This window comes from Lonchura striata, chromosome 3 (assembly GCF_050655825.1).
Source record: "Lonchura striata isolate lonStrDom1 chromosome 3, ASM5065582v1, whole genome shotgun sequence".
Taxonomy (NCBI): domain Eukaryota; kingdom Metazoa; phylum Chordata; class Aves; order Passeriformes; family Estrildidae; genus Lonchura; species Lonchura striata.
In genome coordinates this window covers 52,095,801-52,111,501 of record NC_140705.1, presented here as the reverse complement: position 1 = coordinate 52,111,501, position 15,701 = coordinate 52,095,801, and the positions used below count along the sequence as shown (strand labels likewise).

At 40.7% G+C, this 15,701-nt stretch overlaps 1 protein-coding gene and 1 pseudogene across 8 annotated transcripts; one reads left to right on the top strand and one right to left on the bottom strand.

The window, feature by feature from the left end:
• The first annotated feature begins 23 nt into the window (after positions 1-23).
• On the top strand, positions 24-6,488 carry LOC110479668 (actin-binding Rho-activating protein pseudogene; annotated as a pseudogene). Of its 6 annotated transcripts, none has more exons than XR_013339722.2 (3): positions 24-164; positions 2,304-2,609; positions 2,889-6,488. The product of XR_013339722.2 is annotated as an actin-binding Rho-activating protein pseudogene, transcript variant X3 (transcript). The 6 variants fall into 6 exon arrangements; XR_014953741.1 differs by having other exon boundaries at positions 25-164; positions 2,519-2,609; XR_014953739.1 differs by having other exon boundaries at positions 59-195.
• Positions 6,489-7,914: 1,426 nt separating this feature from the next.
• Positions 7,915-14,447, bottom strand: HINT3 (histidine triad nucleotide binding protein 3). Of its 2 annotated transcripts, none has more exons than XM_021547099.4 (5): positions 14,281-14,447; positions 13,802-13,919; positions 12,459-12,528; positions 11,557-11,683; positions 7,915-9,641 (listed from the first exon to the last, which is right to left on the bottom strand). In XM_021547099.4, the coding sequence occupies exons 1-5, from the start codon at positions 14,422-14,424 to the stop codon at positions 9,594-9,596; spliced, it is 507 nt and encodes a 168-aa protein (XP_021402774.1). In that variant the 5' UTR covers positions 14,425-14,447; the 3' UTR covers positions 7,915-9,593. The 2 variants fall into 2 exon arrangements, with proteins under 2 accessions (XP_021402774.1, XP_085431247.1); XM_085575121.1 differs by having other exon boundaries at positions 7,915-8,494.
• Between the last annotated feature and the right edge of the window lie 1,254 nt (positions 14,448-15,701).

Here is a 15,701-nt window from a genome sequence, read left to right as displayed (position 1 = left end):
ATAAATAGCTCCGTGTACACTGGGGACACGCTCGCTCAGGGGTGTTTCACTGTCTGGGGCGCGCTGCGGCCTCTCCCGGCCACATTTAAGGATCTGGAGCATTAAATAACATTAAGAATTAACAGATGCCAAAGGAGTCGCATTCCTTTTTCCGTGGGAAGGAGGTCAGTGCCGGCGGCGTGGGTGTCGCAGCAGGTAGAGAAACATTCCCAGGAAAGGGGCAGAGGTGTGACGGTCCGGCAGAGGGGCAAAAAGGGGTTTCTCTTGCGGATTATGCTTTATTTTAATATCTAGTTTTCATAATTGTAATCCCATACTCACTGGTCTTCCTGTTGTGTTGATCTGAAAGGTTCATTTTAGCCGGATTTTGGTAAACTGTTTATTAGGACCAGGCCAGCTCAGCACTGAACACGTTCTATGTTTTATATGCTGATGTTGTTAGGTTTGTGTGTTTTTTTGGGTCTTTTTTTTTTTTTTTTTCCCCAGTTTTTTGGGTTCTTTTCTAGATGGGTAAGATTTTGCTCATGACCTGTGAGCACTGCACGGGACACCTTCTTGATGCATCTCCATAATCCCATCCTGCAGCTTCTCCAGTTATCCCTTCCTGCAGTAATCAAAACTGAGTTTACGGTGAAGCTTTAGCCCTGATGATTGACAAGAAAGTAATCTAAAGTGACCTGTCACCTCTCCTGGAAGAGAAAGAAAAGACGTAGATGTGGGTCCAGCTTGTTCACCTCAGTAGTTGAATACTGAGACAGAGCAATAAACACATTGTTGAACTGCTGACAAACCCTGCGGTTCTGAGGTTGCTTACAAAATCTTGGAATTGCTGAGAGAGCTTTAGTGGAAGAAGTACGCTTTTATTTTTCCAATCTGTTTCACTTTAAATTTCTTAGCTGTATTGCTTCCATTTTAGAAACTCCTTAGAAGGCGTTGTTAGTATTTTTTTTAAGATTAATCTCTTTGAAACTGGCTTTTGCTTACTTTATCTGCACTGCTTTACCTTCGGGGCATTGTTGCCTGTTCCCTCGAGGTGAATACCCGTTACCTGTGAAACCTGATACTGTTTCCTACAGAAGACTTTAACAAAAGCCCTAGTTTTTTCTTGCTTTTTCCATGCATAATCTCTGGCAGTGTATACATGTTGCTCTACTTAGTTTGAAAGTGGATGTACATTACTAAGATTTACGGAGTATTTGATTCTCACATAAAAACAAAATGCTTTTCAGATGCTGTGTTTGGAAACAGAACATACATTCCTGTAATGCCACTGAGGAGAATCAAGCAGTTTGTTAGTGTGGATGTGGGGAGTGATCTTAAAAGCATTACATAACTCTTAACTCTTCTAGGGAGGGAAAGAAAAAAAATTTACACTTTTTAGCCTTCAGGGGAATTTTATATATACAAAGTGTAATTACTCAACTTGAAATTTAACCAGGAAGCTAGAATTAACCACCTTCCTCTCACAAAAAATATAACAATGGTAATATACAACAATCCTGAGTCTCAATTTAAAAAGTGAGAGACCATGAATGAAAAGCCATTACTTCATGTGCACTGTTGCTTATCATTCCCAATTCCCTTCTCTGGCGATTGTGCTGCCACTCTATGTTCATCTTGTGTGCTCTTCTAGACCCAGAGGCAACACAAGTGGTTTTTGACTGATCTGGAGGTTCTGCTGGGGAATTTAAAGAATCCTGTCCCTGTGCATGGGTTCACGTGCAACAGCACCAACATATGTACGTGGGCAAATGCTCATGAAGACTTACTTTTAAAACAACAATAGTTCCAAAATACAGAAATACCTAATCTGTAATTCAGCTGTTAACTGTTCTGAATTTGCATTTCTGTCCACTTCCCCGTAGAAAATCCAGCACTAATCCTGTGTTTTAACTTCAAATGTCGGTAGAAGTATCAACTCTACTTATGTGCTACCTGGAAACCCCGGCTTGTGTATTTCGACAGGCGAACCATACGACCCAGCAAAGACATGGCTATAGCACCTTCAGATCTCTGTAGGGATATAAAAGTTTGTCTCTAATTCACCCGAATAACCATGTTCTTCACAGTCAGGCCATACCCCGAGCGCATGCACTGCCACAGGCGGTGGGCAGCCCGCGTAGCTGCCCATCAAGGGGCAGGTGAGGCATTGCCCCTCGGCTGCCCGCGGCTGTAGCCGGCAGCCATGGCCCTGCAGCACAGCCTTTTAAGGGAGAACAATCTATTCTGCCTTTCTCCTTCACTAAATAGGGTGCTGCAGACAGAGACGCCCTCGCTAACTGGGTTTTTACTTCTCCGTGCAGTGCCTGATGAGGAAAATCCCCCTGCTCCCACCATGTATTGGCGTTTCGGCTCCAGATAATATTTTCTGTGTATAATAACTTGCACAGTCTGAGGGAAGCTTGTCGTGAATTTGTCCACCTTTAATCAGCGTTCAGGCCGGAGGGCGGCTGCCCACCCCTGTGCACGGGTTGGTGTGCCGCTGCTGCCGCTCGGGAATGGTTTGCTCTCTCCGCAGCTCAGCCAGCTCTCCATCAGATTGTTTGGGAAGTCAGCGGGGCTGCCGGGTACCAGGATAAAGTTCTTGGAAAGGCGTCACCGCAAGAGGAGTGAGTACTGCACTATGTGTTGCACGGAGGCTGCGGGTTTTGTTCGGTAACTGCGGGATCAGTGGAGCATCGTGTAATCCTGTAAGCGTAATTTACTACCGGTGTTCCTAAATTACTTCTGAATTTCACCTGAATCACTTCTACTTTCTTCATTGCTGTTGAATTATTAATGGACTTAAATTTTTCAGATATTTAACCTATTTTTCAGCAGCCTGGCCTCTCACTCGGGCAAAACTCTTCCAAAAAATACCAGGCTGATTTGTTGTTCTTCCTTCGCAGCTGACAGTGCACACAGGAACCAGTTACAGGCAGTCACTGATTCGTTTGCTGCTTGAGTGCCAATAAAACATTTTCAGAAATGGAAGGAGAAAAGGGTCAAACTGCTAAAGCTACCAGTGCAGTGGGTGACCTGAGGAAAAGTTGGCAGACCTGGGCAGAGGATCACATTGAGTATCAGAGGAAGAATCCATTCAGCAGTGATGACAGGCTTGCGTCTAAACCCGCACATACTCACAGAGGAGATCCTACCTACGGGAGACCCCCTGAAGGGTCTCGGACAGAGCAGAGAGGGAAAGATGCTCACTCACACGTGGGTAAGGAAGTAGAAGAGCTGTGCTCGATCATCAGAAGAACTGGAGAGGTGGGAGAAGACGGACACGTGCGAGTGACATTCGGGCAGCTGTTTGAAACATACGTGACTATTTCCAATAAAGTAGTGGGAATCTTGTTAAGAGCCAGAAAACACGGTCTGGTTAATTTTGAAGGTGAAATGCTTTGGCAAGGAAAAGATGATGATGTGGTCATCACTTTACTACAATAAGGCTTTGTCCTGGAATGAACTTTGCCAAATGGTTCCATTTGGAAAAACATCTAGACACCATCTTCACAGGTTTTGGTTACAGAATTTCAACTCAGCTACCTACTGGGACACAAGCAGGAGAGGAAATGGGCGAGGATATTTTTATAAAAATGGTAGAGATTTGAACAGAAATCACAGATTATGAGCTACTCCATCATGCTGACATTGGATTGTCCTTATTATCATCTACTAGCAAGTATATGCGAGTTCTTCAAATAACTGCTGGCCTGCTGCTTTTAGGTTGCTGAAAGTATAAATTACTAACTTGCTATCCTACACCACTGATTGCTGCAGGTTGTGAAATACTTACTGTGTGGGAGAATGGGATTTGTAGAATGTGGAATTGAAAACTCTTGAGGGAATTCATATACTTCTTCAAAAAAAGAGCCTGGTATATAGCAAAATTTTAGGTTCAATCTCACATGGTTAAACTGAATAAATGGAAGTTATTTTCATGAAGTAGATAGTAATTCCCAAACTTACAAAAATATCACAGCAAGGATACTTCATTATTCCTAAATTAGTTGCATCTTGCTTGGATTTTGGACAGCTGCACTGATTCTGGTATTTAATAGCCTAATCTTACAATCATATCTTCTCCAAACCTTCTGTGTCTCTCGTTCTTTTTGCTTTCTATTTCACACCATCTTTACCTTTTCTGTTCTTCTAATGCTTCAGAAGTCCACAAAGCTCTGCAAAGCTCTTTTTGGTGAATTCAGCCATATCCCTTCAGAGAAGGTGGAGTGCCACAATGTAAAGATGCAAAAGTCAGCATATACTCTGTATTGGGGCTCCTGTGCATTCATAAGGAAAAAAAAGGCTCTTATTTCACCAAAATGTAGCAATGTTTTTCACAATGGGAGAGTAGAGATACTACAGTACCAACTGTGTAAATGAAAGTATAGCAGCACGGTCCCATACCTCATTTACCTGCTTTCAGAGCACAGCTGTGAGCTCTTTAGAAAGAAAAATAAAGGATTGGTTATATAACATAGTTGTAATAGTGCTATGAAAAGTAATCTGAAGCTGTATTTACAATAGTTCCCACCAATAAAGCTGTATCATTAGAAATCTAAAGTTCTAATTTTTAGCAGTGCAAATTCTATGTGGTATTAACTATACTACTTGATGGGTCTTTAAGATACTGTTCTTGCATAAAAAGGATATTAAAATTTAATATAAATTAGGAACTTGATAACAGTGATGTGTAATTTTATGCTATTTATATAAAAGAACTTCTGTTGCAAAAAGCCTAAAAGAATGGGGTTTTGTTTTGATATTTTCATCCAATGGGGATTTGACTCTAAGTCTTTGGCTGAGGATTTCATTATTTTCCTGCCTCCTTTTTTCTTTTTCTGGTGAAAGGACAATGAAAAGAAGAAAAAAAATGAATTAATTAATGTGCTGAAATAAGTATATCTGGGGAACAGGACAGTCAGATGCAGGTAGAGAATGGATTTTAATCACCACATAATTTTACCCCATAGGAAAAGGGGGAATATGTGCTGCACCAGGCACTGTTGGTGTGCTCCCTTAGGTTTCAAACCTACTGCTTCTTTCTAAACAGATCTACATCTTGCAGATGAAAAAGGACATGTAGTTTGTGACCTTAACATATTTAAAATGCTTTGCTCTTTTTGGAAAAGCATTTCTTGCCAAATGATATGAGCACACCTCTCAGGGTATTTCAGCTCCTGTTAGAGGAAGTCTTTACATGCATTCAGATTTCAATACAAATTGAGCTTTTTATAGTGCAGATATGGAATGAATTTTGTTTAGTTCTAACAATTCTGAAATTCTCTCAGTTCTGCTGTAGTGTTAGCTCAATAACTTGCAGGAAGCAGCATCAGGCACTTCAAGTGTCACCAATTGACTAATGGAATGGCACTATCAGGAAAAATAATACAATAATAATCCAATGTTGGACATTGTACAAATAATTCATTGCATGACACACATGTGAGATAGTACATAGCCTGAGCACCATAAGATGCAAGTTCAGCTCACATAGATTTACTCCATTTTAATTAAGGCTGGTTCAAATAGTTAAATATCAGCAATCCAGGCTGTCACTGCCATGTAAGTGGTAGATGCTTGAGCACATCTACAAGCACTTTAAGTACACCTCTGATCAAAACAGAAGCAGAGCAAGCCCTTAATGACATGGTCTTACCTACTTTATAAGCAACTAAAAAAAAGCTTGCTCTATTATTTTATTTTTAATAGAACCAAGGATTACTATATAACAAAACTATTATTTATAGAGGGATTTTTTTTAAACAGCTACAGAGCTATGTTTCCAACCTGCCAGCTTTAGATGAGCATTCTGGAAAATGGAACTGAAATCTTTCTGTGTGCCCATGCAATGATTATAAATACCGAGCTGCCAAACTGGCTCAGCACACAGGTTGACAAATCCAGGCTTGTGCTTCCAGCAATAGCCAGTATTAAAAAAAAAAAGACTACAAGATCGATAATAGAACTGGTCAGCTTGCCCACAGGTACACTAGAATAAAAAATTACTCCTGAAGCCTGTATAGTCATGAATGCATTATGTCTAACGCACATGACTCAGTTTAGCTGCAAGTTTTACAAAATTATGCTTTATCTGTGATTAGATCAACACCTACAGATGAAATACGAATTTAAACTTTTCAACATGCAGTTTGTTTTTTTCAGCAGGCTCCCATTAGAGTAAATGGAACAGAATTTATTGTTTTTGCAAAAATTGTAGCATGTGACGGGTTTTAGTATTACAGATTATTTGGAGTAGTAAGTAAACTCCAACCTTTTTAAAAGGTGTTCTTGCCCTACTAAGCATCTTTCAGTTGTTTAAATCTCTCCTAAACTTCACTTTGTGACAGATTACCTCAGTGGTGTTTGCCCTCCTTCCACCTGAAGTCTGTAAACTCTGCATCTGTTTTGGACTGTATATCATATAGGGATTATTTGTGGTTTGTTTTGTCAAACACTGAAGGCACTGTCACCATTTCAATAAATATTGCACATTAGTTTGAAATTACAAGAGTTTTTATGCAGCATTTTGTTTATAAGTTTTTCAGATTTCAAAGACCATTTTCACTGGTTTGCTCCCATTCTCCTATTTTTATTTACAACTCACACTTAAAAAGACTTTGGAGTAGTCTAAGCCATTATCACCAGTTCAAGCTCAATTTGTTTTTATATTTAACAGCATTTTATGTGTATCTGTTTCATCCTTTCACCATGAAAGCATTATTCTCTGGGTTTGTGTTAGGTTGGGAGTTTATGTAAAACAAGTGAGCAAAAGGGTACAAATAAAGCTTTGTCATTCCTAAACATGAGGCCAAAAAAGCAGCTTTTCTCAGGGCTGCTAATACTGGATCAAAGAACAGAGCCAGCAACAGTGGCTAAACCACTTTGCTTGGCTTCTCCCAGCTCTTGGAGAATAAGAACTGCTGAGTTCATGCTCCCTACTGATCTTTGCTCCTTAGAAAGCTCTAGAGATGATTTCTGTTTTTAGAATTACTAAAAACTTCTATAGAAGATAGTGTCAAAGTTAATAGTATCTGCCCACTGTCTCTTCCAGGAGCTAGCCAGTAATTCAGTAACATATTGGAAGTACTAGGTTAGGTTTTCCAGAAAGTATTCACCTAATTAAAACAATTATCTTCAGAGTCCAAGAATTCTTGTCAATGCAGAAGGAAAACAGAACACAGTTCTGTGCTGAAAAACACTAACGAGAGGCCGAGCATTCCTCTCAGTAATTATTGTGCCTCTGTTCAGTGCTTTGCTGTTTCAGCTGTTCTGAGCCCTGTCTGCTGCTGTCAGAGAACACAGGATATCCCCATCTTTCTCATCAGCAAAACTCTGGAAGTGACATTATATCCAAATTTTTACCTTTCCAGTCTTGTCATTAGTGGGGCCCTTCTCCAAAATTGAGACATAAAAGTTGGCCTTTGTGCTTTCATATACATTTGACAACACACAGAGTCTGGCTGGGATGGAGGTAACTTCCTTCAGAGCATCCCAGATTTTGGGTGTGACTGGAAGTGTTGGTAACACAGCAGTTCTGGTGATTGCTGAGCAGTGCATGGACAATGTCAGGGCTTTCTTTCTCCTGCTCTGCCCGCCCTCAGTGGGCAAAAAGCTTGAAGAGAGCACAACCTGCACACCCGACAGACTGGCCAGCAGGGATATTCCATTATATATAACGTCTGGAATCAAAGCTGAAGAAAGGGCTTCTTTCTTCAGAAGGGGTGAGGGGCCACTGCTACTGGCTGGCCTCTGGGAGGTCATGAGTGATTACCTTTGCTTTCTTCCTCTTTCCTTCACATATTAAACTATCCTTACCTCAACCCATGAGTTTTTTCATTTTGTTCTTTCTTTTCTCCCACCCCACTGGGTTAAGGGATGAAGAGTGAGCAAAGGGCTATCTAGAGTCAACCTTCACAGTCAACTATTCCATTGCAATGGAAAATCATCCCAAGATTAGCATTTATTAATCCTTTCTGACAACAGGTCATGTTGATATTTTAAATATTACATGTCACAGTTCAGTACACTTACATAAATTAATTAAAGATCAGAACACATACACAGTATTAACTCTTGAAAGTCCTTAATGTACAGGTATTTCACTAAGTTAGGAACCAGCTCAAACTGCTTCATCTATTGCACAAAGTTCGGTGGCTTTAAGTCACACTTTTCCTACCAAATGTAACAAATTAAAACCCTGAAGGGCTGCAAATAACATGCAAGTGCCCACTATTATATACAACAAGACATTAGGAAGATCTTACAGACAGAGAGGTGTAAACTCTGACAGGTAGAAAATGCAGTTCTTCAGAAGGGTGCAGACTCTCTGAAGTACTGTAAGAATATTACAACACATTGTATCACTAAGGCAACAGGTGCTGGATCCATGGAAAACATACCAGACTGTTATGTTCAGGGAAGCTTTGCAGGTGCAACAGATGTTCTCACCTCAGCTGCATCTGAATGCATTAGGCAAGGGCACTTGGTTAGTTCGGCACCAAGACAAGCTCTGTGAACAAAGAAAATCCACTCCATGTGTTCTGGTGTTTTAACTTGCCAAACAGTCTGCCTTATTATGGTACTGAAAAACAAGTGCTAGCATTCCTGATCAGAGTCATGCAGCAAAGGCAAATGTTCAGGGTTCCTTAAGCAACTTGGCATGTTCCAGTTTTGGGCTGAGTCCCTGCTATCCCAAAGTCAAATCACATTGCTCTTATGTAAGTCTGCCACACACACTGCAGTTCAGACTGGCTTCTCTTATGACTTCATTTAGAATCCAAATTTAGCCAAGGCATTAGTAATCTGCAAGGGACTTGCAGTAAGAATAAGACCAGAAAATCTAGACTTTTCTATCTACTGCCATGCAGAAGAGCAGTATATTAAAACCATTCTTTTGCACTCTTCACATTTTTGTTAACATACAGTAACTCATTTCAAACATTGTGCACATAAGAGGGAAAGAAAATCTTTAGGTCTATTTACACATAAACTATATTCTGTGTTATACAGCATTATCATATTTTGGGCACATATTGTATTCATGTTTAATGTGTCACTGTGATGCAAGCAAGTCAGGTAACACTGAAGTGGTTTTGTACCAGAAAGTCAGTACTGTACTTTCAGCAATGTACCTACTCATCACTAGGCATAAGTAACACATCATACAAATGCAGGTGGGAACAAATGTTTGAAATGTTACCTGCAATCCAGAACAATGCATCTTGAAAATGAAAGCTTGATTCTGCAGTAAATACTCACTTTGGTATTATTCATATGCTGTTACTTGTAACTTGTTCCTTGGTTGCAATACATTCTGCTGCTACACTTTGCCTTTTAATAGACGAGCTCTCTGCCTGTATGTGTGTGTATAATGTATGCATCTACACAAATTAAATTAAAATTTTAACTAAAATACATTATGCTATTGCCAGGGAAGTATACAGACTGACATATCCAAATGGAAGAATTAGGTTAGCAGCTACAAATTCTGTGTGTATTTTCTCATAAGGAACTAAAGCTTTTTTTTATCCTGGGATACTATTGGCAACATCAAACTGCGCAACCTTAAATCACAGCTCAAAGACCAAACTGGCTGACAACACAAGCTTTCAGCTGGCAGCATTTTCATTTTGCAGTCTCTCAATCAGTTGTTCAGCCTATGAAAGAGAGAAAGCAATATATTAACTACACCATGAGCCTTCATTTTACTGAAAATTCCATGTTAAAAATAGTGACACTAACAGAGAAATTGATTTTCCCTTTTACAGATTAAGTGTACAGGAGAAGCAGAATACAACAATTCCTTTCAACAGCAGACTCACAGTTTTCACCAAACACTCATGAGGTGATCAGAAGAGGAAACAACCTATGGAGGTCAGAGGAGGTTTGAACAAATGAACAGCAGATCTGTTAAAGCACTGACTTCATAGTCCTCAGAAGACAGCCGTGCTCAGAACAGCCCAGTGGTGAGACCTGGGACTCTCTGTGAGCCACTCCAGAACTGTGTGTTGTGACCTCTCATCACCCACCCAGCTGCACCACCAGCCATGAACGCTGCTGAGGGACAGAGGGCGTTCAAGTGTGTGCCTCCTGTCATGAGCTACTACCTTATCCTTTGGTCACAGCACTGCACCAACACACACTTTTGTTGTGTGGCTATATATGCATCATGGGCAGAACTGGGACAGCTGTACTTTGTACACGTCACAGCACCAGCTCACAGAGCCCTCAGGAAGGCTCAGGGCAGGAGGAAGTCTGCCAACAAGCAAGCCAGACTGGGCACATGGAGGCTAACAGGGGCACTTCTGAAACAGATCAGTTTACTGTCAGCCTTTGCTTTTTTGCCAGTCCTACTGAATTAATCTTTTAATTTGATCTAGTGCTTGAGCCTTTATTAAGATTTCCAAAGGAACTACATTAAGGTGAAAAGCTTAAATTTTATAAATGCAGACAGTAAAAATGCAATCAGATACTTTAGGTAGGAGCAACTCAACACGACTTCAGTGATTACTGCAGTTTATTTACAAATAAAGCTACATAAAGCATGCAGCAACTGAAAATTATATTATCTGAATCCTGTTTTGCATTCTTAAACAAGTACCACTTTCAGGACACTGTAATTTAAAAAAACCAGAACCATCACCAACCCAAGAACATTTTCCAACCTGACAGCAGGGCAAAATACCAAAGTGCATCCATACTGGATAAGACTTAGTACGGATCTGCCTGAACTAATCCAAGATAATAAGCAGCAAAACTACACAGTGATATGTATTTGAGGGACAGATATTTATAAGATGCTCAATAACACAGCAGACACATCTGCTGGTTTTGAGCTAGGAGTGAAATTCAGAAAGGTCCCACTGTAAAGAAGCCATGTTTCTTCTCTTTAAGAAGCTGTCTATATTCTTTAGATGAGACAGACCTTTTTCAGCAACTTTGATTTGGGGTTGTGCAATGGTACCAGGATGCTGCAGCTACCTTGCAAGGACAGGTGCTTTGCTGTATGAAATCAGTGAGAGTGAGGTTTAGCTCTCTAAAGCAATTGTGAAAGTGCTTTAGTCAGTGTCAGTTCAGTTTCATTGCTAATCTCTACTGACATAAATCAGTAACAATGTTTCTGTAAAGCAGATCTAGTCTAAAGATGACAAGATGAGAAAAACCACATGAAGTGATAAATGCAGTCATTAGGCACATTTGTTTTCACCTACACGAGATTAACCAGGTTATGTGCAAAACAGTCCATCACATTTGAATATAGCCTTTTATATCAAAACCCAAATATTTACAAAGTGTCACAGAAACACATCACAGAGCCAGAGCCTTGGGCAAGATCCAAAACTATTGTAATGTTTGCTGTTATTAGCACTCCATTCCTTAATGTTTATAAGCATAAACATTAAGGTTTTTGCCTTTATTTTTTCTCAGTCAATACAAAAGATACATAACTGAGAATTAAAGCATCAACAAAAATACTTAGAGAATTTTTAGACAGTTAAAAGGTTAGAAAGAAGTGGCATTTTCAGCTCACAACTGAAAACCTACAGCAAAGCTCACCTGCCTTACACTTACCGTGATAAACCAGTAGGAATTGATTCTGTAGTAGATCCTGGATAAAAACCCCAGCTGGCTGGCTGGGGCCAGGACATGGAGATGTAAATGGGCAATCGAGCAGAACGGTGGCCAGTGAAAACCCATCCTTCAGAAAATGAAAAGAAGTACAAGATAGTGGTGATTTTAATTCAACAAAAAGTGGAACATCGCAGGTTATTTAACACAATCCACAGAACTAACAACTCATTGCATTTTTGAAATACATAGAAGCAAGAACAAAAACATGCCCTTTCATTATACCACAAAAAGCTCTTAATCTCCTGCTTCACATGTGTATTTAAGACATATTTTTAAAAGGAGTTAAAAGAAAAAGTATCTTAAACGTATCCTATCTAGTTTTCAGCTGGAAAGCCAACTATCAATTTTCATCACGAAGAGCTGACTATCTATTCCTCTACAGTGCTTGAATTATGTTAGTTTATTTCAGCTATCAAGGGCCTTAAAACTGAAGGATCCAGCACCAAAATCCAGTGCATTCTGATATGATTGAAACACAATGTGGTGTCCTGCTTCAAAAGGCCAAAGTTTACCTCTCTTCTAGCATCTAGGATTTAGAGCATATTTGCAGCACATAATTAAAGAGTAGCCTCTTTGGTAAGTTGTTTGAAGTGCCCTCCCTACTCCAAGATGTGCTTGAGAAAGAATCTCAGAGCTGGAACCCAATTTGTGCCAGAACCTTATCTGAAAAAAAAAAGTTTATATTCAATGCCAGCAGATTTTAATTGAGAATTCATGCAATAAGTGAAAGGTAGACCTGATTTCTTCCATAAATCACATTGCAGGTTCTGCCACCATCTCTAAAGTAACATTCAGAAAAGTAAAAAGCACACAATAGAAGATGGAAGGTTTCTATTACATACCTTACATCATTCAAGTCACTAAAATTATTCTTCTGGAGAACAGCTTTTCCCACTTCCATCATTCTCTTCACTGTTAAAACACAAATACATTTCATTTTAAAAAGGTATTCTTTAGAATATTAACTTCAACAGACTAATCTACATTGAGATCACGGACATGGATTTTCAAAATCTAAACATTGTAACTACTCCTAGTCAAAGAAAAGACAATCAAGAGAGTGTGTGCAATGATTTCCTTGAAAACTTCTACTGATACAAACTTCCAGACTTGCAATGCTTTCCAGAGTGATATTATTATAAGAACTTTGGCCAAAGCCATACTATCACCACACCCTTATTAAAAAAACCCAGCAAGTACTGATTGGTCAGAATAATGATTTTACACTAACTCCAGTGTTCTATCTCTACGCAGCTACAGGACTTTGATCTACAGAACCTGTGAAGCCTGGAGTACATTTCTGAGATGGTACATAAATTCAAGTTAAAATAAAATTATCAGTATTTCTTATTACTAGCACATAGTTTCATTATCACTAAACAATGCAGTAACCCCAATACAAAAATTCAAGGCAGAAGTCAGAGGAATTGCTTTGAACCAAACACATACAGAAGTTTTTTTTTCTCTGGAGAAAACCACCCTATGTTTACAAGAGAAATACAGCGATGCAAGATTTGCAAAATGTAATTATAACTCTTTTCTTGCATCACCTGTAAATTTCCCTAAGGTGGAATTTCTTCATGGCTGCAGTTTCTTCTGTTACTCAACATACTTAGCTAGCCATATCTTGTGAAATAAATTCCAGGGCAATTTTGTCCCTTTTCTTAAAGGGAAAAAAAAAAAACCCAAAATAAGCCTAGGAACAATAAACAATGGCTTCAACATTTAAGAATTTTATTTTTCAAAATTTTTTAAAGTTAATTGAAACATCATTTTCCTTTTTCATCTGCCACTCCCTTTATTCCTGACAAATAATGCAGCACTTATCTGAAAGTATTCATGTTGTAAAATACTTCTGTAAGCTTTTAGAATTTCATATGCACATCTAAGACAATGCAATGAAGCAGCATATAAATGCTTTAAAAATAAAGCTGTACTTCCAACAAAATGCAGAAGCATCTATACTCCACGCAAACTGCGATGTTTTTCTAGAACTGCACAAAAGAATTGCCGTTCTCGACCAGCACATAGAAGTTCCCAGAAAGGGTAAGTGCCTATCTACTCACCCACATCAGCTATTTCTGTTTACAAATCGTGTCCAAAATTGTAATTTACTTGACAACCCCCTATTTTAGGCTGTGAAAAATGATTTTCCTTGAGGTAAAGCACGCACTTGCAGCCTTACCTAGAGGTATGTGCTCTGTCTTCAGGGTTTTGCAGTTTCCCATATGTTTCACGGGCACCACCAGGTAGTGGTGGGGAGCACCAGGTTTTATATCTCTAAAGCAGACAAGGTCTTCATCCTAAAAAAGGATGCAAACATTTTAAAGTGTATTAGGACGAGGGTACTGGCACAGAGGAGGTAACACTGTCCATATCCCCCGTGTCACAGCTGACGCGACAGCAGCAAAAGCTGCGGGTTTTTTGGAGGCAGCCCCCAGGCGCGGCGCGGTCAGCAGTCAGGATTCCTGCCTTCCCTGCCCTTCCGCAGTCAGCATTCCTCGGCGCCAGCTCCGAGGCTTCGGGCTGGGCCGGCTCGGACGGAAGGCAGGGCGCTGTCGCGGGAGCGCGTTCCCCGCGGTGCCCGCGGCCCCGGGAGCCGCCGCGGCCCCGGCAGCCCGTGAGGGAGCGGGGACGGAGCGGGGAAGGCGGCGCCGCACGCACCTCGCAGGGCAGCAGCGCCGTGCTCGGCTCCTCCCGGCGGGCGATCCTGCAGAACACGCACTTCCCGTCGTAGCCATCGCGGCCGCCATTCCCGGCTCCGCTCCCCTCGGCGGCGGCGGCACCCGCGGCCTCGGGCCCGGCCATGGCCCCGCTCCCGGCCCCGCTCCGGCCCCGCCCGCCGGAGGAGGAGCGCCCGGCCCCGCAGCCCCGCTGGCACCGCCCGCCGCGCGCAGCGACTGGCGCTCGCCGGGAAGTTTTCCCAAAAAAACCCAAAACAAACAAAACAAAAAAATCATTAAAAAATAAAAATGGGGGGGACTAAAGCCATGTGAATGAATTCAGAGTTCATTAAAATTCGAGTTGCCGCAGGGAAAAAAAAAAAATCAAACACGCAGTGAAGAGGGCGGATAGAAGGATAATTACCGCTTATGACGCTGGATCTTTATCGTTCTTCACCAGGAAGTTATGTCCAGCAATTCAAAACCAAGAAAAACCTTCGAAAAATTTAGACATTTTGCCCCTATAGTTCAAGTTACTTGGATTTTTATATGTGCACAAATAATCTTAAAACACCATGTCAGCGCTGTTGCAGTTTGTTTAGGGTCGCTAATAGAATTCCAGAGATTTTTCCAACTGAGTCTACATTTTTTCTTCTACACTCCCAGCAGTGAGGGCTAAAATCTGATGTTCGTTCTAACTGCATAAGCCTGAAATTGTTGCCAGCTCATGACAGCTACGCAAATTCAAAGTCTAAGTAAGATTTTTCATAAAATCACAGAATGGTTTGGGTTGGAAGGGACCTTGAAGATCATCTCATTTCAACAATTCCCCCTGCCATGGGCAGGGACATCTTCCACTAGACCAGGTTGCTCAAGGCTCCATCCAGCCTGGCCTTGAACACTTCCTGGAATGGGGCGTCCACAACTTCTCTGGGCAATCTGTTCCAGTGCCTCACTACCCTCCTCCCATCAGCTACTTCTGAAGCTAATAATGGGTAGCTTGCCTTCAAGTTCTAAATAATCGTTTCTATTTTAAATCATTTGCACTTTTCATTAGACTAGAGCTGCAGAATCACTGATCCTGAAACTTAAATGTATTTTTTTCATGCAGCTCAAAAGGCACAAAGTACTTGTCCCACAGGTGACAGGCAACAGTGTTTTAAAAGGTAATGAGATAAAAGACTTTCAAAAATTTAAAAAAATGGTTTTTTTAACAGCAAGCTGTGCCTGTACAAACAGGACACAGTTGCCTATTCTACATGAGACAGCTCAACTTGCCAGATGTGCCAACCTGCAGTGCTAGGCAGTTCCTTTGCAATGACCTAACCTGCTCCTTTTCCCTGTTACAAACAAGCAAATCAAATCTTTAGTTTACAAATGATGACTGTTCTAAATGTAACTAGATTTTCCTTTGCTCTAAAG